The 24780-nt window shown below is 40.5% G+C and overlaps 1 protein-coding gene across 4 annotated transcripts; it reads left to right on the top strand.

Moving 5' to 3' along the window:
- Window positions 1-1318: 1318 nt before the first annotated feature.
- Window positions 1319-24564, top strand: pcbp2 (poly(rC) binding protein 2). 4 transcript variants are annotated; one of them, XM_014145562.2, is made up of 13 exons: window positions 1319-1525; window positions 2618-2735; window positions 10436-10459; window positions 10555-10587; window positions 10841-10957; window positions 11199-11330; window positions 11481-11609; window positions 11775-11849; window positions 14107-14148; window positions 22668-22740; window positions 22851-22906; window positions 23121-23290; window positions 23419-24564. In XM_014145562.2, exons 2-13 carry the CDS (start codon window positions 2667-2669, stop codon window positions 23453-23455), a joined length of 957 nt encoding a protein of 318 aa, XP_014001037.1. In that variant the 5' UTR covers window positions 1319-1525; window positions 2618-2666; the 3' UTR covers window positions 23456-24564. The 4 variants fall into 4 exon arrangements, with proteins under 4 accessions (XP_014001037.1, XP_045551910.1, XP_014001036.1 ...); XM_045695954.1 differs by having other exon boundaries at window positions 14107-14166; XM_014145561.2 differs by having other exon boundaries at window positions 11481-11612.
- The last annotated feature ends 216 nt before the right edge of the window (window positions 24565-24780 follow it).

The raw sequence follows: 24780 nt of genomic DNA, 5'->3' as shown, positions 1-24780 counted from the left end.
GTGATGTACTGGTCCGTACGCACTACCCTTTGTAACGCCTTACGGTCATATACCAAGCCGTTACCATACCAGGTGGTGATGCAACCAGTCGATGCTCTTGATGGTGCAGACAATAAAAAGCCACTCTAAAATGTTCCGTTTTGCCATACAACACAATGCCACAGATGTCTCAAGTTTTAAGGGGGTGTGCAATTGGCATGCAGACTGTAGGAAAAACTCATTCTGATTAGCTGGACCTGGCACCCCGGTGGGTGAAGCACTCCTGCCCAGTCATGTGAAATCTAAAGATTAGGGCCTAATGAATTTGTTTAAATTGACTGATTTCCTTATATGAACTGTAACTCAGTAAAATCTTTGAAATTGTAGCATGTTGCGTTTATATTTTTGTTCAGTATAATTTGAGTGTCCCGGATTTACATTTACTATGTTACGTCTAGTCTATGAAACCAGGCTGGGTAGTCTGGTAAGGGGTAATGATGATTGAAACATTTTCTGGATGTACATTTTGCCAGGGGATAAGGGTTTCAAACCAACCTCTTCTGTTCCTCGGACAACAACAATGCACCACACCCAAAAGTGAGAAAATAACTATTGTTCAACTGTGCAGCAATTGAAAATAAGGTTGCATGATGATACATAAGGGTTGATTTTATAAGCATTTGTAAGTGCATTTATAAATGGTTAATAACTGGAAGTAAATATCGGGTTACTATTTGGCACTGACCAGTTATTGCAATATACAACTGTTTATTCCTGGTTTATAAGGCATTTACAAATGATCAAATAACCGTTAATAACGTAATTATAACCTTTTATAAACCCTTTACAAATGGAACCTCATTGTAAAGTGTTACCTGGAAGCCTTTGTAGATTTTTGTCCAACACCATTCTGAATAACAGCTTTTGCCCAGACATACTCTGCTATTTTTCCAGTAATGAGCTAACTGTGCATGGCCATCTGGTGAAATTACTCTCACATCAGTGGCTTTGCTACATAAAGCCACAAACCTATATTATATTCCCTGCTCTCTTTTAACACAAATGTAAGACCCTTCTTTACTGTTAATTCACAACAAAATAATAAGATACCAAAAAAATGCAAGAAAAGTAAAAAATATATTTGTTAGCTAAATGTGTTTCTTGTTGTTCATATGGCCGTCATATAGTCACTCAGCACAGCCAAAATCTATATTTTATATTTTCAAAAATGGCTTGTAAAAACCTATCTATTTATCAGCACCAATGTGTGGGACTGTGCCCTTTACCTCAGTGTGTTTGCCAACTGAGAAATATTATGACGAGGGCCAAGGTTTTAGTAGGTGGGGTTAAATCGTGGGGGAGGATCGGGTTAAAGGTAAAAGTTGAACGATTTTCATTTTGTTGTCTTTTGTGCTAAGCAGGAGAGTGGAGCCCGATCAAGCAGCAGCGTCTCTTCCCTCTTCCCCGAATCCTTTTAAAATTCCCTCCCGAACCTCTCCCCTTCTACCCTACCCTCCCCCTAAACACACCTCACGGGACTGTTCAGGTAACGCTGCCCTAACTACTGAATTTTCTTTGGAGTGTGAAGGACAGAGCTAACTGCGCCTGAATGATTCAGGACCTAGGCCGCAGCATTCAGAATAGCGGATTATCGTCACATGCTAGGCTAGCTTGCTAGCATTGCGCTCATTCTGATTTGATTAGCTACGTTAGCTGCTACTATCCGTTTCTAGCTAGCTATTGAGCAGTAATATTGATGAAGCTATCCATATTCTACCAAGACTGAGTAGGGACCGTTTTCCATTCATTGGTTCATCAACTTTAGGTTTTCAAACTTTAGGCAACTAGCCAATGTTACTAGCTAGCAATGCTGCTAGCAGGCAAGCTAACGTTAGCTAACTAATTATCATATTACATACAGGCAACTGGAACTAAATAACGTCAGTTGGCTTTTTTTTTGACAATGTATTTCCGCTATAACGAGCAATCTGGTTATCCAAAAATAATGAACGTACAATTTTTTTTTGCTATGCTTAAGTAATTTGTTAGCGTTACGCTGTCTAGCAGTTACAGACTAGTACTAGCTAACTAGTAAGCAAACGTTAGCTTTGTTAAATCGGTGTTATGTATTTTCATGGTGTAAATAAATGTAGCTAACTAGTAACTACGTCTGGTTTCCTCGCTGCATAATCATTAGCTCCACTATATCTGAATCAATACACTGCAATATGAGCAGAGTTAGTGAACCTTGGGTTTAATGAATCAAGTTCAGCAATGGGATTCACTTATTCGATGAACTTAGTCTTAGGATGCTTTTATTAAGGAAACGATGCCCTGGTCAGCACTCTCAGTAGCTAGTTTCACTGTTTTTAGCAGAACCAATATAAGAAAATTAGCTAAATCTTGTAAAATGTACTTATTATGACTGAAATGTGGTTGTCTCACCTAGCTATTGTAAGATGAATGGACTAACTGCAAGTTGCTCTGGAATCTGTTAAATGGTAAATTACTACTTGTAAAAATGTGAGTCAGTAGTACTGGTTGGTTTCTTGCTTGAATAGATTTTTTAAATCAATTGTTTGCCATCTGTAACTTAACACTAATGTTTTTTTTCTCTCTGCTCCCTCTTGTCTTGAAGACCAAATACTACTTCTTGGCAAATATAGACTTCAGACACTACAACAACTATGGACACCGGTGTGATTGAAGGAGGGCTCAATGTCACCCTAACCATTAGACTCCTTATGCATGGAAAGGTGAGTGTGCACAGGAGATGGATGATAAGAGTTATGACCATTACACTGGTTGTTCCATTCACACACCTCATTAATTACTGTGTAGTCAGCATAAACAGCATCGTCATGAACCAGGCTTCCCTAAAACGGGAAGCTTGTGGAAGTTCCATTGCAAAAATCGGCTAGACGGGCCGGAACCCGGTGTATCAGACTCCTCGCAACACGTCAAACTAATGAAATGCCATTCTTGGGCGGAGCTCCAAAGGTGCGCACCAGATTAGTACCGTAGGAGCAACAGTACGTGAGGACTAAAAATATAAACAAAACAAGCACTGGTCACAAAACATTTTTGAACATTTGCAGCACGCTTGTTTTCACAGCATTTCTGTTATTTCGAGATGAGCTAAAGCTGCAACCAGAGCAGAGAAATGGTCTACAATGGCCATATCAGTATATTTACTATGGACTTTTCTGAAGTGATATATGGCTGTAAAGGCTAGCATGAGGGACAAGAAGTAGCTGGCCACAATGGGGTTAGTTTTGAGAAAAGTCAGTTAACCTTGTAAACTAGCTAGTTAAATTCCTCTTAAGATTATGAAGCCAACTACATTTTCATAAAAACGGCATATTATTGACCTAAAAGGTTAGTTGTGTTAGTAGAGTCGAAACCTTATCCAGGGTCAGTGATACATAGACTGTACATGGTTGCTCCATCTATGGGAACAACTGCAATCACGATGGTGTTCTCCGTTTAGCTCTATGACCCCTACGAGTGTCAGAGGACTCGTCTGAAGTCGGTATCGTTGATGTTAGAGGTCGACTGATTATGATTTTTCAACTCCGATATCGATTATTGGAGGACCCCAAAAAAATCCGATACCGATTATATATAAAAAATAATAATAATTAATAAAATAAATACTATAAGAAAAAACTAATATTATATAGATATTTAGCTTTTTTTTAAAGTGTGTGTGTGTGTATATATATATATACTGAATGAACACTTATTTTAACTTAATATAATACATCAATAAAATCAATTTAGTCTCAAATAAATAATGAAACATGTTCAATTTGGTTTAAATAATGCAAAAACAAAGTGTTGGAGAAGAAAGTAAAAGCGCAATATGTGCCATGTAAAAAAGCTAACGTTTAAGTTCCTTGCTTAGAACATATGAAAGCTGGTGGTTCCTTTTAACATGAGTCTTCAATATTCCCAGGTAAGAAGTTTTAGGTTGTAGTTATTATAGGACGATGCTCTCTATACCAGTTGTATTTCATATACCTTTGACTATTGGATGTTCTAAATATAGGTCGACCGATTAATTAGGGCCAATTTCAAGTTTTCATAACAATCGAAGTCGGTATTTTTGGACACCCATTTGGCCGATTTTTTTATTTATTTTTTGTTATTATTTTTTTACACCTTTATTTAACTAGGCAAGTCAGTTAAGAACACATTCTTATTTTCAATGACGGCCTAGGAACGGTGGGTTAACTGCCTTGTTCAGGGGCAGAACGACAGATTTTTAACTTGTCAGCTCAGGGATTCAATCTGGCAACCTTACGGTTAACTAGTCTAATGCTCTAACCACCTGCTTTACATTGCACTTCACGAGGAGCCTGCCTGTTACGCGAATGCAGTAAGAAGCCAAGGTAAGTTGCTAGCTAGCATTAAATTTATCGTATAAAAAGCAATCAATCAATCATAATCACTAGTTAACTACACATGGTTGATGATATTACTAGTTTATCTAGCCTGTCCTGCGTTGCATATAATCGCTTAGGTACACGTTGCTCCAACCATAAACATCAATGCCTTTCTTAAAATCAATACACAAGTATATATTTTTAAACCTGCATATTTAGTTAATATTGCCTGCTAACATGAATTTCTTTTAACTAGGGAAAATGTGTCACTTCTCTAGCAACAGAGTCAGGGTATATGCAGCAGTTTGGGCAGCCTGGCTCGTTGTGAACTGTGAAGACTATTTCTTCCTAACAAAGACAGCCGACTTCGTCAAACGGGGGATGATTTAACAAAAGCGCATTTGCGAAAAAAGCACAATCGTTGCACGAATGTACCTAACCATAAACATCAATGCCTTTCTTAAAATCAATACACAGAAGTATATATTTTTAAACCTGCATATTTAGCTAAAATAAATCCAGGTTAGCAGGCAATATTAACCAGGTGAAATTGTGTCACTTCATTGCACGCAGAGTCAGGGTATATGCAACAGTTTGGGCCGCCTGGCTCGTTGCGAACTAATTTGCCAGAATTTTACTTAATTATGACATAACATTGAAGGTTGTGCAATGTAACAGGAATATTTAGACTTATGGATGCCACCCGTTAGATAAAATACGGAACGGTTCCGTATTTCACTGAAAGAATAAACGTGATAGTTTCCGGATTCGACCATATTAATGACCTAAGGCTCATATTTCTGTGTGTTGTGTTATAATTAAGTCTATGATTTCATAGAGCAGTCTGACTGAGCGATGGTAGGCACCAGCAGGCTCGTAAGCATTCATTCAAACAGCACTTTTGTGCGTTTTGCCAGCAGCTCTTCGCAATGCTTCAAGCATTGCGCTGTTTATGACTCCTGAGATTACACTGGTGTAACCCATGTGAAATGGCTAGCTAGTTAGCGGGGTGCGTGCTAATAGCGTTTCAAACGTCACTTGCTCTGCATGGGTAACGCTGCTTCGAGGGTGGCTGTTGTCGATGTGTTCCTGGTTCGAGCCCAGGTAGGAGTGAGGAGAGGGACGGAAGCTATACTGTTACACTGGCAATACTAAAGTGCCTATAAGAACATCCAATAGTCAAAGGTATATGAAATACAAATCGTATAGAGAGAAATAGTCCTATAATTCCTATAATAACTACAACCTAAAACTTCTTACCTGGGAATATTGAAGACTCATGTTAAAAGGAACCACCAGCTTTCATATGTTCTCATGTTCTGAGCAAGGCACTTAAACGTTAGCTTTCTTACATGGCACTTATTGCACTTTTACTTTCTTCTCCAACACTTTGTTTTTGCATTATTTAAATGAAATTGAACATGTTTCATTATTTATTTGAGGCTAAATTGATTTTATTGATGTATTATATTGTTAAAATAAGTGTTCATTCAGTATTGTTGTAATTGTCATTATTACAAATAAAAAATAAAAAAAATCGGCGGATTAATCGGCATCTGCTTTTTTGGCCCTCCAATAATCGGTATCGGCGTTGAAAAATCATAATCGGTCGACCTCTAGTTCTAATAGGTACTTTAGTATTGCCAGCCTAATCTCAGGAGTTGACAGGCTTGAAGTCATAAACAGCGCAATGCTTGAAGCACAGCGAAGAGCTGCTGGCAAATGCAGGAAAGTGCTGTTTGGATGAATGCTTACGAGCCTGCTGCTGCCTACCACTGCTCAGTCAGACTGCTCTATCAAATCATAGCTTTTTTTTGTATAATTAAGTCTATCTAGCTCATGGATGCAAACAATGTTCTTCCCCAAAAACATGGCAAAACGACATGTTTTTGGGGAAGATCTGTTTCAGTAGCTATCGTTAGCTAGCTAATTATATAGCTAGGTGTCATCTAAAATAACCCTAATTTATAAAACAGTTGTTATTTGATTCATGGTGGTCGGAAACTAGCCACAATAAGGATTAGCCACAATAGTGGACTTTGCATTTAGCCTTCAAAATAAAAGTATGCCATTGACAGTGATGCAAATGAATACAAATAGTAGAATTATGCCATAATTGAATAGATCATGCTAAACGAGGTTGGAATGTTATATAAAATCAACAAAAGACAATCATTTGTTGAAATCATACTGGATGTATTATACTTTTGAATTGTGTTGGGGCCATACTTATTTCACTGTACAGCCTTACACCCAGAGAACATTGGCATCGTAGCTCTTATTGCGGGACTCTGAAACAGCTGTGACTTGAGCCACATTTATTTTCAACCTAAGTGTTTTGAACACTAATTCTGAGGAAAAACAATACTGGGGGGGTGGGGAGGATATATTGGGTATTGAGAAGACTGTTACCCCATATCATTGATCCCCAATCCTTAGGTAAAGCTGTACAGTGCAATATGAATGTCAATACACACAATAGGCTGACTGGGGAGGTGATTTCACACAGTCACAGTCCCGCGATAAGAGCTACAACACTAATATTTGCGTTAACTCTTCACAGTTGTGTTCTGTGGGTGTCACCGAGTAGACTGATACCCCATTTCATTGCTTCACATTCCAACCTTGTTTAACATTATCTCGTCTAAATATGGCATAATTCCACCAATTTGTAACCTTCTGTATCACTTTCAAAGAGGTACTTTTATTTTGAAGGCCAACCGCAAATTCCACTATTGTGCCTAATCCTTATTGTGGCTAGCTTCACAACACATAACCCGGTCAGGTCGAGTCTCACAAACCAGATGAAGCTAGCTGGCTGCTTATAACTTTCGCTTTGGGCAACAGGGTTAAGTAGCTGGTTAGCTATTTATTTTTCATGAACTGAAGATCAATTTCAATAGGCGAACAACAAGTGGCTACCTAGCTAATAATTACTCACAAGGATTCCTAAATCATGGCTAAGAATGGTGAAAATGACTGCCGGTTCTACTGGTTATTGTTTTCAGGCTGGTTGTATTGGTGCTAGCTAGGTACCCCAGAAGTTGCGGTCGAACAAATAATGCTTTATTACCGACACAGTATTGTAAACACATCGTTCGTGGCCGGTGGTTGCTTGTTTGCAGACTTTTTTTGTACAGCTTTGACAGTGCTACTGATAGTAGTGGTGGCGCTTGGCTTGCACGTTCAAATTCAGAACAAACAACATTCTATAATAGAACTGTTATTTGATGTGTCAAATTTAAAAGCTTATTTAATGCGTCAAATAGTGTTATTGTCAAATATTGTTATTTGAAGTGTCATTTTTGGCATGCAAAGACCCAAACGGCGTTCCATAGTAAACTCAGCACACACAAAAAGAAACGTCCCCCTTTCAGGACCCTGTCTTTCAAAGATAAACGCGTTTTTTACGAATTATCGTCCAAGGAATGAGCGTTAGACCGAGGCCTGTACTCAGGAGCGGGATCGAAGTGGAGGGTCCGTCATGGTCTGGGGCGGTGTGTCACAGCATCATCGGACTGAGCTTGTTGTCATTGCAGGCAATCTCAACGCTGTGCGTTACAGGGAAGACATCCTTCTCCCTCATGTGGTACCCTTCCTGCAGGCTCATCCTGACATGACCCTCCAGCATGACAATGCTACCAGCCATACTGCTCGTTCTGTGCGTGATTTCCTGCAAGACAGGAATGTCAGTGTTCTGCCATGGCCAGCAAAGAGCCCGGATCTCAATCCCATTGAGCACGTCTGGGACCTGTTGGATCGGAGGGTGAGGGCTAGGGCCATTCCCCCCCAGAAATGTCCGGTAACTTGCAGGTGCCTTGATGGAAGAGGGGGTAAAATCTCAAGAACTGGCAAATCTGGTGCAGTCCATGAGGAGGAGGTGCACTGCACCTCCTGACTGTTACTTTTGATTTTGACCCCCCCCCCCCCCCCTTTGTTCAGGGACACATTATTCCATTTCTGTTAGCCACGTCTGTGGAACTTGTTAAGGTTATGTCTCAGTTGTTGAATCTTATGTTCATACAAATATTTACACATGTTAAGTTTGCCCTACACAGTTGGCAGTGAGTTAATGTCGTGAAGCTAATAGCAGTGACGCTATTACTGTGTAACTCCGGTAGGGCATCATCTGAACAATAGCGCACTTGGTAACGTTAGTGTGTACTGGTGCTCGACCAGTCGCGAAAGCCAACGTCACCCACGACAGAGAACGGTTGATTGTCAAGGGCAATGAATCCCTTTAACTTGGCGTTTTAATGGATTTTGCCTTTGAGTTGTGTCGCTGAAATGTTCTTACTCTTTCAAATGAGTGCTCGACTTGTTGACGGCTTGATCCACATAGCAGACATTGTGGGCTAGGTTAGGAATGCTGTGTTGCACGTGTAGCGCTACATTTTACGTGGCGTCTTTACGTCGTCTACCTACGTTTATATAGGTATGCATGTCAGCTTTGACATCGGTTTTTCACATCGGCGTCAAACTAGACATCGGGCCGATACCGACGTTGGCATTTTTAGCTAATATCGGCTGATTCCGATATATCGTGCATCCCTAATAAATATATAATTTTTTTTACATTTTCATTTGAGAATGTAACACGGACGCATTACAGACAGAACCCCTTCCCCTCTTTATTGGGATTATGACTAAAGCCTCATTTCAGGTGAACAAAAAAAACTCCATACCAGCGGTGGCCGTGTGTTTGCTCCACTGATCCTGGGTGAGCAGATATCTATTCCATCCCAGCAATAGCACAATTGATTATCACATAACTAGATTTGATAAGTTGAGTCAGGTGTGTTATTGCTGGGCTGGGCCCTGTACACCCAACCCGAAAACATGACAAAGAAACGGGCTTCATTCTACTCAAATTAGACAACCCTGAATATTATGTTGCTTTTATCTCTCTGTCCTCAAAGGTTTCCCCCCTAGGGACTGGAACTGGAGAATCTTTTCATAATGTCTCCACAAAATGACCTGCCCTATCCAGTAGCCTACAATCTCTCTCTTCTGACAGCTGGAGCTGTAATTTCACCCTCTTCTGACAGCTGGAGCTGTGATTTCACCCTCTTCTGACAGCTGACAGCTGGAGCTGTAATTTCACCCTCTTCTATGTCTTTTTATCTACAAATGCAATTGGAGACAGTTAGCTAGCTGATGACATTTAATTCACTTAGCTAAACACTGTGTAAAGTTAGCAAGCTAGCAGCTCAGTTGAGTTAGCCTACAAAGTGGCCTACTGTCGCCAGCTAGCTTAGCTAATAATACGTGGTAAAACATTATTATTATTATTATTATTTTACATGTATTTGTTTATTGAATACGTTCAGCCGCCATGTGGACGAATGGCAGAAAAGGTCTGTCACCAGAGCACAATCCACTTGAAATTTCAATAAATATAAATCGCAGACAATCGGCCACCCTTGATAACTTTAAAACGAGCACTAGCGTAGGCAACAACTACCCGGGCGGAGAACGGTGACGCACATAACACACATCACCCCTTCTACGGGCGTGTGGGGGGAGGGTTTTTTATTTCTATTTTTAACCTTTTCTTTAACTACGCAAGTCGGTTAAGAACAAATTCTTATTTACAATGACGGCCAAACCCTAACCCGGACGACGCTGGGCCTATTGTACGCCACCCTATAGGAGTCCCAATCATGGCCGGTTGTGATACAGCCTGGAATCGAACCAGGGTCTAGTGACGCCTCTAGCACTGAGATATGCCACTCGGGAGCTTCTTGAAATGTAACGTCCAATCAAAATCTTCAAAAACATCAAATGTTTGAAATAAATTCTGTAGACCTTCAACGGCGGCATGACGACAACGTGATTTTGGAGGTATGGCAACGCGAGACTAATATAAACCTAATCTTTTGCTACAGCCACTGTCTTGAGTCGGTCACCCGGGACTAGCATAAACCTTACCTTGCACACTACATGGATGACTTGCATATAGTAGAAAATACTACAAAATGGGGTTATTTCAATCTTGAGTAAAGCTTTTGTAAAGTGAATATATATGGATTACTGATTTTAATGTGTTATGGTTTTCTTGTCTGCAGGAAGTTGGAAGCATTATTGGCAAGGTAAGTGTGCCTTCCTGATGTTTCTCACTGTGTTTGGCTTTGCACTTTTCATTCATGGCTGTGACTGTTGTTTAAACATTGTGCTTTCTGTGCAGAAAGGAGAGTCTGTGAAGAAGATGAGAGAGGAGGTGAGTTGTCCGTCATTGCATGGATTGACGTATTGAAAGGAGTTTGAGAGAAGTGGCCAATTCTAGACATTTTCTACTGATTCTGATGACTCATGCTTGAGGGTTGACAGATTGCAATTTTACAACCAAAATCAGGCCAGGGCTGAATGTGTAAATGCAATTAAATATATTGTCTTAATATTTTAGAGTAAGATTTTAATAAGCAAACACATGAATAACATGTCATGTCCACGTGACTGTTTGTCTTGTGCAGAGTGGCGCTCGTATCAACATCTCTGAGGGGAACTGCCCAGAGAGGATCATCACCCTGGCAGGCCCCACCACCGCCATCTTTAAAGCCTTCTCCATGATTATCGAGAAGCTGGAGGAGGTTTGACTCCTAACTACAGATTTCAAATAAGCCATAGAACATTTCAATCAGGCTGGAAACCTATTACTAAGAAACTGAAATATTTTTTGCGCACCCATGAACAGTACACCATTTTAGAGTAAGATGTGTAGCAATTCACATTTTGCGTAGTAAAGATCCTGAAAAAAATCTGTAAGTCCTAGTCTTTGGACTGAAGCCATCCTCAGCAGTGTATCTTGTTTTTCCGTTCGATTCCCTACAGGACATCAGCAGCTCGATGACTAACAGCACGGCCACCAGCAAACCGCCAGTCACCCTGCGCATCGTTGTGCCTGCCAGCCAGTGTGGCTCCCTCATTGGCAAGGGCGGCTGCAAGATCAAAGAGATCAGAGAGGTACGTGCAGTACACCCACACAAGTATGTTATTATGCTAATTAGAAACGATCACCCCCGGTCTCTAGATGAACTGTGCCACCAGATATTCTAAAGAGAACTCTGAACACTTAATGTTGACCCTCCCTCCTACCTGTCTCTCTTTCTCCAGTCGACAGGAGCTCAGGTACAGGTGGCAGGGGACATGCTGCCTAACTCCACAGAGCGTGCCATCACCATTGCAGGGACCCCCCAGTCCATCATCGAGTGTGTCAAGCAGATCTGTGTCGTCATGCTCGAGGTAGTAGTATGGGAACCATTTTTGTCTTGTCTTTCTATTTCATCAGAGATGTTGCTTAGCTTCCTGATTTTTTTAATTTTTTTGAATATATATATATATAAATAAATAAATACCGCTTATGTACATTTTCCAGTTCCTAATGGTTGATTTTGTTTCTCTCCTCAGTCTCCGCCTAAGGGTGTAACCATCCCTTACAGGCCCAAACCCTCAGGCTCTCCTGTCATATTTGCGGGAGGTCAGGTAAATAAACCAACCTCATTCATCTGTAATTAATCAATTAATTAGTCTGTAAGTCATGTGTCAGTTGTTTTCTAATTAAGTGTCCCTTTAAAAAAAAAAATGGTAGCATTGTCAGTTGTTTAAGGGAAGTGGAATAACACTGCATTTTTAAGTCTGTTTCTACATTTCAGTAGTGTGTTATTCTGCACTGTGCAGATGTCAGCACCATTGCCAAATGGCCTCCAGAGTTTCTATGTTAGGGGAGAGAAATCCCCTCCAGTAGTTGTAGAGTAGCTGAGCTGTCAGATGGGTTGAATACTAGCTGGAGGGCGCATATTTTTTATTTAACTAGGCAAGTCAGTTAAGAACAAATTCTTATTTACAATGATGGCCTAGGAACAGTGTGTTAACCTCTATGGGCTAGGTGGGACGCAAGCGTCCCACCCGTGGTGCACTCCATCAACAGCAGGTGCATTTCAAGAGCGGCAAATTTGAATCCAAATAAATGTCAAAATTCAAATTTTTCAAAAATACAACTATTTTACACCATTTGAAAGATAAACATCTCCTTAATCTAACCACGTTTTACGATTTCAAAAAGGTTTTACGGCGAAAGCATAAATTTAGAGTATGTTAGGACAGTACATTTACAAGAGTTGTGTGTAATGTTTTGTCAAGTCAAAGACAGGGTCACCAAAACCATAAAACCAGCTAAAATGATGCACTAACCTTTTACAATCTCCATCAGATGACACTCCTAGGACATTATGTTAGACAATGCATGCATTTTTAGTTCTATCAAGTTCATATTTATATCCAAAAACAGCGTTTTACTATGGCATTGATGTTGAGGAAATCGTTTCCCTCCAATAACCGGCAGTCAAGTCAGCGTCACAAATTAAATAATTAAAATTAGAAAACATTGGTAAAATATTATATTGTCATTTAAAGAATTATAGATTTACATCTCTTGAACGCAATCAACTTGCCAGATTTAAAAATAACCTTACTGGGAAATCACACTTTGCAATAATCTGAGCACTGCGCCCAGAAAAATACGGCGTTGCGATACAGACTAGACGTCATGTTGGGGAGATCTAAAATCGAAAATACTATGTAAATAATCCATTACCTTTGATTCTCTTCATCAGATGTCACTTCCAGGTATCACAGGTCCATAACGAATGTAGTTTTGTTCAAAAAAGCTCATCATTTATGTCCAAAAATCTCCGTCTTGTTCGCACATGATCTAAGCCAGCCGGACTTCTCGTCATGAACGAGGGGAAAAAATATATTTCCGTTCGTTCAAACATGTCAAACGTTGTATAGCATAAATCATTAGGGCCTTTTTTAACCAGAACATGAATAATATTCAAGGTGGACGAATGCATACTCTTTTATAACGTATTGGAACGAGGGTACCCAACATGAACTCGCGCGCCAGGTGTCTAATGGGACATCATCGTTCCATGGCTCTTGTTCGGTCAGATCTCCCTCCAGAAGACTCAAAACACTTTGTAAAGGCTGGTGACATCTAGTGGAAGCAATAGGAAGTGCCAAAATATTCCTAAACCCCTGTGTTTTTCAATGGGATAGGTTTAAAGTCAATACAACACATCAGGTATCCACTTCCTGTCAGAAAATGTCTCAGGGTTTTGCCTGCCAAATGAGTTCTGTTATACTCACAGACACCATTCAAACAGTTTTAGAAACTTTAGAGTGTTTTCTATCCATATATAATAAGTATATGCATATTCTAGTTACTGGGTAGGATTAGTAACCAGATTAAATCGGGTCCATTTTTTTTATCCAGACGTGCAAATGCTGCCCCCTAGCCCTAACAGGTTAACTGCCTTGTTCAGGGGCAGAACAACAGTCTTTTACCTCGTCAGCTCATGGATTCGATCTAGAAACCTTTCTGTTACTGGCCCAACGCTCTAACCACTAGGCTATATGCGTCACCTATATGTCCATATCCTTGTTGTGTATGGTGTTGTCTGAATTACCCCATAGCGTTCTCATTCCAGTCATCCAAGGACTTGGCTGCATTTAGACAGTAGCCCAATTCTGATATTTTTTGCCCCACTAATTGGTCTTTAGACCAATCACATCAGATCTTTGTCAGACCCGATCTGATTGGTCAAAAGCCCAATTAGTGCCCAAAAGATCATAATTGAGCTGCCTGTCTAAATGCAGCCATGGGTCTCCAGGATACTACAGCCTGTGAGTGTGCTTTTTGTGCCCATGCACCCTCTTAAGTGCTTTTCTCTCATTGCAGGCATACGCTGTCCAAGGACAGCACGCCATTCCACAGCCTGACGTAAGTGAAGGTCATTCTGTAAGTGAGCCCATATATCTACACATCAACCCTCCTGGGTAGTCATGGCACCCACCCTCTATTACATGCTGTACCTTCTTTCTTCCCCCCAACCACTCTAGTTCCATTTTTAAGTTTCAATCAGTAAATGCACTGCAGTGATGCATCGCTAAGGCCTACTGGTACTTTTACATTTTTGGTTTATTGCCATGTGTATCGTTTAATATCTTTGCAGCCTTGATTATATTTGGGAGAAATTCTGAAATTGGGCTTTGTCAAATTTGTTTGTGATGCTAGCCTTAACTGTCAATCAATCTATTGTTTTGTGTTGACGTGCACAATTTCTTTGGGACTGCACATTTTTTACTGTTGCTGTGAAGTAGGGCTGCACAGTATTTCAGCCTTTGTATCGGTTGATAATTGCCTAAAGAAATATATCAGTATAGGATGATTTCATAGCCAGTATTTTGTCCATATATTTCAGTGTTAAATCTGAGCCACAAATAATTTATCGGTGTTGGACAGAATTTGAAGTTGGAAGTTTACATACACCTTAGCCAAATACATTTAAACTCCGTTTTTCACAATTCCTGACATTTTAATCCTAGTACAAATTCCGTTTTAGGTCAGTTAGGATCACCACATTGTTTTAAGAATGTGAAATGTCAGAATAATAGTAGTGATTTATTTATTTCAGCTTTTATTTCTTTCATCACATTCCCAGTGGGTCAGAAGTTTACATACACTCAATTAGTATTTGGTAGCATTGCCTTTAAATTGTTTAACTTGGGTCAAACCTCACAGGTAGCCTTCCACAAGCTTCCCACAATAAGTTGGGTGAATTTTGGCCCATTCCTCCTGACAGAGCTGGTGTAACTGGGTCAGGTTTGTAGGCCTCCTTGCTCCCACACACTTTTTCAGTTCTGCCCACAAATGTTCTATAGGATTGAGGTCAGGGCTTTGTGATGGCCATTCCAATACCTTGACTTTGTCCTTAAGCCATTTTGCCACAACTTTGGAAGTATGCTTGGGGTCATTGTTCATTTGGAAGACCCATTTGCGACCAAGCTTTAACTTCCTGACTGATGTCTTGAGATGTTGCTTCAATATATCCACATAATTTTCTTCCTCATGATGCCATCTATTTTGTGAAGTGCACCAGTCCCTCCTGCCAACAAAGCACCCCCACAACATGATGCTACCCCCGTGCTTCACGGTTGGGATGGTGTTCTTCGGCTTGCAAGCCTCCCCTTTTTCCTCCAAACATAACAATGGTCATTACGGCCAAACAGTTTTATTTTTGTTTCATCAGACCAGAGGACATTTCTCCAAAAAGTACGATCTTTGTCCCCATGTGCAGTTGCAAACCGTAGTCTGGCTTTTTATGGTGGTTTTGGAGCAGTGGCTTCTTTCTTGCTGAGCAGCCTTTCAGGTTATGCCGATATAGGACTCGTTTTACTGTGGATATAGATACTTTTGTACCTGTTTCCTCCAGCATCTTCACAAGGTCCTTTGCTGTTGTTCTGGGATTGATTTGCACTTTTCGCACCAATGTACGTTCATCTCCAGGAGACAGAACGCGTATCCTTCCTGAGCGGTATGCCAGCTGCGTGGTCCCATAGTGTTTATACTTGCGTACTATTGTTTGTACAGATGAACGTGGTACCTTCAGGTGTTTGGAAATTGCTCCCAAGAATGAACCAGACTTGTGGAGGTCTCCGATTTTATTTTGCGAGGTCTTGGCTGATTTCTTTTGATTTTCCCATGATGTCAAGCAAAGAGGCACTGAGTTTGAAGGTAGGCCTTGAAATACATCCACAGGTACACCTCCAATTGACTCAAATAACGTCAATTAGCCTATCAGAAGCTTCTAAAGCATGACATAATTTGCTGGAATTTTCCAAGCTGTTTAAAGGCACAGTCAACTTAGTGTATGTAAACTTCTGACCCACTGGAATTGTGATACAGTGAATTATAAGTGAAATAATCTGTCTGTAAACAATTGTTGGAAAAATTACTTGTCATGCGCAAAGTAGATGTCCTAACCGACTTGCCAAAACTATAGTTTGTTTACAAGAAATTTGTGGAGTGGTTGAAAAAATGTGTTTTAATGACTCTAACCTAAGTGTATGTAAACTTCCGACGCTGATTATACAAAACATTAACACCTGCTCTTTCCATAACATAGACTGACCAGGTGAAACCATGATCCCATATTGATGTCACTTGTTAAATCCACTTCAATCAATGTAGATGAAGGTAATGAGACCAGTTAAAGAAGGATGTTTAAGCCTTGAGACAGTTGAGACAGAGATTGTGTATGTGTGCCATTGAGGGTAAATGGGCAAGACAATATTGAAGTGCCTTTAAAACGGGGTACGGTAGTAGGTGCCAGGCGCACCAGTTTGTGTCAAGAAGTACAGCGCTGTTTTTTTACGCTCAACAGTTTCCCGTTTTGCATCAAGAGTGGTCAATCACCCAAAGGACATCCAGCCATTGGGAAGCATTGGAGTCATGGACCAGCATCCTTGTGAACCGCTTTCGACACCTTGTAGAGCCATGTCCCGGCAAATTGAGGCTTTTCTGAGGGCAATATTAGGAATGTGTTCCTAATGTTTGGTATAGTGTATGTATCAGTCAAAGGTTTGGACACCTACTCGTTTAAGGGTTTTTCTTTATTTTCACTATTTTCTACATTGTAGAATAATAGTGGAGACATCAAAACTATGAAATAACACATGGAATCATGTAGTAACCAAAAAGGTATTAAACCAATCAGTTTTATATTTGACATTCTTCAAAGTAGCCACCTTTTGCCTCGATGTCAGCTTTGCACACTCTTGGCATTTGCTCAACCAGCTTCATGAGGTAGTCACATGGAATACATTTCAATGAACAGGTGTGCCTTGTTAAAAGTTAATTTGTGGAATTTCTTTCTTTCCTTAATGCGTTTGAGCCAATCAGTTGTGTTGTAACAAGGTAGGGGTGGTATACAGCAGATAGCCCTATTTGGTAAAAGACCAAATCCATATTATGGCAAGAACAGCTCAAATAAGCAAAGAGAAATGACAGTCCATCATTACTTTAAGACATGAAGGTCAGTCAATGCGGAACTTTTCAAGAACTTTGAAAGTTTCTTCAAGTGCAGTCACAAAAACCATCAAGTGCTGTAATGGAACTGGCTCTCATGAGGACCGCCTCAGGAAAGGAAGACCCAGAATTACCTCTGCTGCACAGGATACGTTTATTAGTTACCAGCCTCAGAAATTGCAGCCCAAATAAATGCTTCACAGAGTTCAAGTAACAGACACATCTCAACATCAACTGTTCAGAGGAGACTGCGTGAATCAGGACTTTATGGTTGAATTGCTGCAAAGAAACCACTACTAAAGTATACCAATATGAAGATGAGACTTGCTTGGGCCAAGAAACAAGCGCAATGGACATTAGGTCTGTGGAAATCTATCCTTTTGGTCTGATGAGTCCATATTTGATTACATTTTTTTATATATATATTATCTGCCTGCCCTGTCTTTATGAAATGCAGAGTAGGTGCTCTCTGCATGGAGGTGTAATGGTGTGCTTTACTAGTGACACTTTCTGTGATTTATTTAGAATTCAAGCCACAATTCAAGCCACACTTAACCAGCATGGCTACCACAGCATTCTGCAGCGATACGCCATCCCATCTGGTTTGCGCTTGGGACTATCATTTGTTTTTCAACAGGACATTGACCCAACACACCTCCAGGCTGTGTGAGGACTATTTGACCAAGAAGTGACAATCAGCCGACCTCAACCCATTTTGAGATGGTTTGGGATGAGTTGGACCGCAGAGTGAAGGAAAAGCAGCAAACTAGTGCTCAGCATATGTGGGAACTTCTTCAAAACGGTTTGAAAAGCATTCCTCGTGAAACTGGTTGAGAGAATTGCCAAGAGTGTGAATCTCAAATATATATTTTGATTTAACACTTTTTTTTTCATTACATGATTCCATGTGTTATTTCATAGTTTTGATGTCTTCACTATTATTCTACAATGTAGAAAATGTTAAAAAATAAAGGAAAACCCTTTAATGAGTAGGTGTTTCCAAACTTTTGACGTGTGTGTTTAAGCAATAAGGCCTGAGGGGTTGTTGTATGTGGCCAATATGCCACAACTAAGGGCTGTTCTTAGGCGCAAGGCGGAGTGCCTGGAAATATCCCTTAGCCGTGGTATATTGGCCATATACCACAAACCCCCGAGGTGCCTTATTGCTATTATAAACTGGTTACCAACATAATTTAAGGCAGTATTTTTGTCATACCCATGGGATGCGTCTGATATACCATGGCTGTCAGCCAATCAGCATTCCGGGCTCGAACCACCCAATTTATAAATATTTATCTATCACACACACAAATATATGGACACCCCTTCAAATAAGTTGATTCTGCTAGTTCAGCCATACCCGTTGCTGACAGGTGTATAAAATCGAGCACATGGCCATTCAATCGCCAAAGACCAACATTGGTAGTAGTATGGCCTTACTGAAGAGCTCAGTGACTTTCAACCCTGGCACCGTCATAGGATGCCACCTGTTAAGCTCTCCGCCATTGGACTCTGAAGCAGTGGAAACACATTTTCTTGAGTGAGGAATCACGCTTCATGATCTGGCAATCCAACGGACGAATCTGGGTTTGGCGGATGCCAGGAGAACGCTGCCTGCCCCTATGCATAGTGTCAACTGTAAAGTTTGGTGGTGGAGGAATAATGGTCTGGGGCTGTTTTTCATCGTTTGGGCTAGGCCCCTTAGTTCCAGTGAAGGGAAATCTTAACACATTTGGGTGAGGTTTTGTTTTCGCCCGAGTAGCCTCATTTCATTGCTAAAAATAAAATTAAACCATTCAGCGAAATAACAACCCAATGTCAAATACAGGTAGCCTAGTCAAATAAGTAACATCCAATCACATTAACCGTTACTCTCTCGCGGGAAACCTTCACTCTCGCGCAGACATTTAGAAACGAAACATGACAATTTGAAAAATAAGCCACGGGAGTTTTTTGATCAAGAATAAAGATGACTTTCGAGTAGTAAGACTTAGAAAAGCAACAGATACCATTAATAAGAAGGGACTAGAAGCATCTTATATGGTGAGCTACCGAGTGGCTAGGACAGGCAAGCCCATACTATTGTGGAAGACTTGATTCTTCCTGCTGCTGCTGATACAGCTGGGACAATGCTGGGGGGGAAAGGCCAGAAACTATACAGACAGTGTCTTCATCAAACACTGTTTCACGACGCATCAGTGACATGGCATGAGATGTTTTGAAACAATTTCTGCTTCGCATACAAGCGTTACAGCTGGATGAGTCAACATACGTGGCGGGCCTGGCACAGTATATGTCCGTTACGTTTATGGGGGGTCAATTAAGGAAGATATCCTCTTCTGGTAACCAGGACAACATGAGAGGATATTTTTAAAGTACTGGACAGCTTTCTGACATCAAATGGACTTTGGTGGTCAAGATGTGTTGGTATCTGTAATGATGGCGCAAAAGCCATGACAGGGAGACATAGTGGAGTGGTAATGTGCATGCAAGCAGTTGCTCCCGATGCCACTTGGATACTCTGCAGCATCCACTGAGAGGCTCTTGCTGCCAAGGGAATGCCTGACAGCTTGGAAGATGTTTTGGACACTACAGTGAAAATGATTAACTTTGTTAAAGCAAGGCCCGTGAACTCTTGTGTATTTTCTGCACTATGCAATGATATGGGCAGCGACCATGTAACGCTTTTACAACATACAGAAGTGCGCTGGTTATCAAGGGGAAAAGTATTGACACTTTTTTTAAATTGAGAGACAAGCTTAATTTTCTTTTACTGACAATTTTCACTTGTCTGACCGCTTGCATGATGACGAGTTTCTCACACGACTGGCCTATCTGTGTGATGTTTTTTCTCGCCTGAATGATCTGAATCTAGGATTATAGGGACTCTCACAACTATTTTCAATATGCGGGACAAAATTCAGGCTGATTAAGAAGCTCTTTTCTGTCTGCATTAACAAGGACAACACACAGGTCTTTCCATCATTGTATGATTTTTTTTTTTGTGTGCAAATGAACTCAAGCTTACGGACAATGTCAAATGTGATATAGTGACGCACCGGAGTGAGCTGGGTGCGCAAATACACAGGTACTTTCCCGGAACGGACGACACAAACAACTGGATTCGTTATCACTTTCATGCCCTGCCTCCAGTCCACTTACCAATATCTGAACAAGAGGGCCTCATCGAAATTGCAACAAGCGGTTCTGAAGCCACAGCCAGATTTCTGGATAGGGCTGCTCTGAGTTTCTTGCCTTGGGAAATCACGCTGTTAACCTCTCTGGGCTAGGTGGGACGTTTGCGTCCCACCCTAGTCAACAGCCAGTGGAATCCCGTGGCGCGATATTCAAATACCTTAGAAATGCTATTACTTCAATTTCTCAAACATATTACTATTTTACACCATTTTAAAGACAAGACTCTCGTTAATCTAACCACAGTGTCGGATTTCAAAAAGGCTTTACAACGAAAGCAAAACATTAGATTATGTCAGCAGAGTACCCAGCCAGAAATAATCAGACACCCATTTTTCAAGCTAGCATATAATGTCACAAAAACCACAGCTAAATGCAGCACTAACCTTTGATGATCTTCATCAGATGACACTCCTAGGACATTATGTTATACAATACATGCATGTTTTGTTCAATCAAGTTCATATTTATATCAAAAACCAGCTTTTTACATTAGCATGTGACTAGCATTCCCACCGAACACTTCCGGTGAATTTACTAAATTACTCACGATAAACGTTCACAAAAAACATAATTATTTTAAGAATTATAGATACAGAACTCCTTTATGCAATCGCGGTGTCCGATTTTAAAATAGCTTTTCGGTGAAAGCACATTTTGCAATATTCTGAGTAGATAGCCCGGCCATCACAGGCTAGCTATTTTGACACCCACCAAGTTTGGTACTCACCAAACTCAGATTTACTATAAGAAAAATTGGATTACCTTTGCTGTTCTTCGTCAGAATGCACTCCCAGGACTTCTACTTCAATAACAAATATTGGTTTGGTTCCAAATAATCCATAGTTATATCCAAATAGCGCCGTTTTGTTCGTGCGTTTAAGACCCTATCCGAAGGGTAAAGAAGGGTAACGCACCCGGCGCATTTCGTGACAAATTTCAAAATATTCCATTACCGTACTTCGAAGCATGTCAAACGCTGTTTAAAATCAATTTTTATGTGATTTTTCTCGTAAAAAAGCGATAATATTCCGACCGGGAGTCGTCGTTTTCGTTCAAAGACTGAAAATGTAAACATGGAGTCGTCTCGTACACGCGTGCGCCCGTCTCATTTGTTCTCAGATCGACCACTTACCAAATGCGCTACTGTTTTTCAGCCATGGCCTGCAAAGTCATCATTCAACGTTCTGGCGCCTTCTAAGAGCCTATGGGAGCGTTAGAAAATGTCACGTTACAGCAGAGATCATTTGTTTTGGATAGAGATGGCAAAGAAGGCCAAGAAATGGTCAGAGAGGGCGCTTCCTGTTTGGAATCTTCTCAGGTTTTGGCCTGCCAAATGAGTTCTGTTATACTCACAGACACCATTCAAACAGTTTTAGAAACTTTAGGGTGTTTTCTATCCAAATCAAACAATTATATGCATATTCTAGTTACTGGGCAGGAGTAGTAACCAGATTAAATCGGGTACGTTTTTTTTATCCGGCCATGCAAATACTGCCCCCTATCCCCAACAGGTTAAGACACGGATGCCCTTTGCAACCACGTACCTATGTGAGAGTGGATTCTCGGCCCTCACTAGCATAAAAACTAAATACAGGCACAGACTGTTATGTGCATCCTTTCAAGCACACCCTTCTCATTAACCAATGAGTTATTCACAATTTTTGATGAACAAATAAGGTTTTATATGTAAGATGGCTAAATAAAGAGCAAAATTATTGATTATTATTATTATTTGTGGCCTGGTCCTATAAGAGGTCTTTGTCACAACCCGGATTGTGGGAAGTGACAAACTCACACTCATTCTTATGTTTAATAAATGTATTGGTGTGTGTGTGTGGGGGGGGGGCAGGCTTACAATGATGGCAAAAAAACATTTGAGAGTGCTGACCCTGGTGCTAGAGAGGGTATGCAGCTGGAGGTTGAATGTTTTGAAGGGGTACGGGACTATAAAAAGTTAGGGAACCACTTATCTAGTGGAAAGCCTTCCCAGAAGAGTGGAAGCTGTTATAGCAGCAAAGGGGGTACCAACTATATTAATGCCCATGATTTTGGAATGAGATGTTTGACGAGCAGGTGTCCACATACTTTTGGCCATGTAGTGTATATGTGTGTTAATGCAGAACATAACCATGTGTATCTCCTGGCTTATAGTTCCTGTCTTTCTCCTTTCATCAACCCTCCTCTCTCTTCCTCTCCATCTCTCCCTCTCCATGTATCCATCTCTCTCTCCACAGCTTACTAAACTCCACCAGCTCGCCATGCAGCAGAGTCCTTTCCCCATCGCTCCCAACAACCAGGGTTTCCAGGGTAGGTCAACAGAGGAAGAATAGAGATGGGAAGCATTTTATTTATTTCTATGTTGCATTGTGTGCAACATTTTTTCTTTGTAGGCTCTGACTTGTGTTTTCTCTCTTTAGCTGGGATGGATGCTTCTGCACAAACTGGTTCCCATGAGTTGACCATTCCAAACGATGTAAGTGTCCCCGTCCACTCTGGAATTCTCTTCCTTACTTGTTCTCAATACTTCAGCCCAAGATTAATGTAAATCATTCAGGAATTTGTTTAGTGTTAGTTGTAGCATACTTGTCTTATCTGTGTTTTTAGTTTCAAATCCATTACACTCCTGAGAAGAGTGGTTGAAATGTCTTGTATTCTGAAACTTTCTCTCTTGCCTTCCTTGGCCTCAGTTGATTGGCTGCATCATTGGCCGTCAGGGGGCTAAGATCAATGAGATCCGCCAGATGTCCGGGGCTCAGATCAAGATCGCCAACCCAGTGGAGGGCTCTTCTGACAGGCAGGTGACCATCACCGGCTCCCCTGCCAGCATCAGCCTGGCTGAGTACCTGATCAACGCCAGGTGAGGGTCAACACGCTGGAATATGGTCTTGGTTCAGAATAAGAGGACTAATACGACTAGGAAATCAAAGCGGCTTGCATTTAAGGCTAGTTTTTGAATCTCCTCTTGTTTTTTTTATGTTGCTGTAGGCTGTCATCTGAAGCTACTGGACTGGCAGCCAACTAACCTGGAGGATCTTCATCAGCACCTGACGTAACCCCCCCTACTTTTTACCGAGAGGTCCCTCACTAAAGTTAATGCAAAAACCAATCCTTTGGTTAAACACCTACCTACTCAGCTGTAATTACATCAAGGTATTTTATTTATTTATTATGTTAAAATCCCTTTGCATATAGTTTTTTAAAGATATTTTTTTTGTGTGTATTTATGTTTTGACCTTAATAGCCGGGGAAGAAACATTTTGGAAAAATCTGAAAAGGAATATGTTTTTTTATGTCAGATTTTTCTTAGAAAATGTAAAAAGAAAAAAAAGACCCAATAATAGCAAGCTGTTGTGGACTGTTCCTTCCCTGTATTTGATGATTTGTATTTATTGTTTATTTAATACACACCAGTCCTCCTGTTAGAATTCACTGAGATTTACCATTCTTTAAAGCTGAACTTCCTAAATGAGGCATTGTGGGTAATGGGTATACGTGGGGTGTAAATGATGTACTCTTAAGATGTAACGAAAGACAAGATCAGGAATTAATTGAAACGTCTCTGAAGTGAGACTATGAGGAGTGTTTTTAACCGAATTCTGTCACCTCTTTTATTTGCTGTATAATTATTTTGTCATTCCTGTTTTCATCCGTTTTAATTTTTTCCTTATTCAGGACATTTGAGTGTTGTTATTGTGTACTGGATTCTGATAGGGTGGGTGGGGCATGGTAACCCAGAGACATCGGGCCAGAGGGATGAATTTCTTTTCTCTGAAATTATTAAGAAGATAAACATTGATAATGTTGGAATATTTGTTTTGAATATAGAAAATATTTTTTTTAACTGCAGGGGTGGGAGGGTGCTGCAAGGGGCAAAACAAAACAATTATTGTGTGTCTTTATATGATACGACTTGAGGTATTCATTTAAAAATAACTAGAAGGAAGATTCTAAAATTAACACTAGTTTCCTGCTATCTCCTTTGCCTGGATCAGATTTTATTTTGTATTATTCTTTGCAGGATGAAGAAACTCACGTTTTTGTGCACGTTTTCAAACTATTGTAGATTTGGGTGCAACTGAATTGTTGAAGAACTTCAATACATAAATAAAAAGATGTGAAATGCTAAAACTACCCCTGGATGTACGCTGTCATTTTTCCTGGGGTAAAAATGAGGAACTTTCCTACTACTAATGTAGAAATCAAATGGGATTAAAACAACTGCCTGAGCCCACTGAATGAGAATGGAAGAAAGCAGTTATACTGCACATTTCAGTTTGGTTTTCTTTTTCAACTGTATTTTACTTTTGTCATACAGGGCCCTCACCTAAGTTCTATAAGAAGTTTACA

The sequence above is a fragment of the Salmo salar genome, chromosome ssa15, assembly GCF_905237065.1.
Source record: "Salmo salar chromosome ssa15, Ssal_v3.1, whole genome shotgun sequence".
In the NCBI taxonomy this organism is placed as follows: Eukaryota; Metazoa; Chordata; class Actinopteri; order Salmoniformes; family Salmonidae; genus Salmo; species Salmo salar.
Note: the sequence above shows the minus strand (reverse complement) of the source record. Positions and strands in the feature narration are given on the sequence as shown.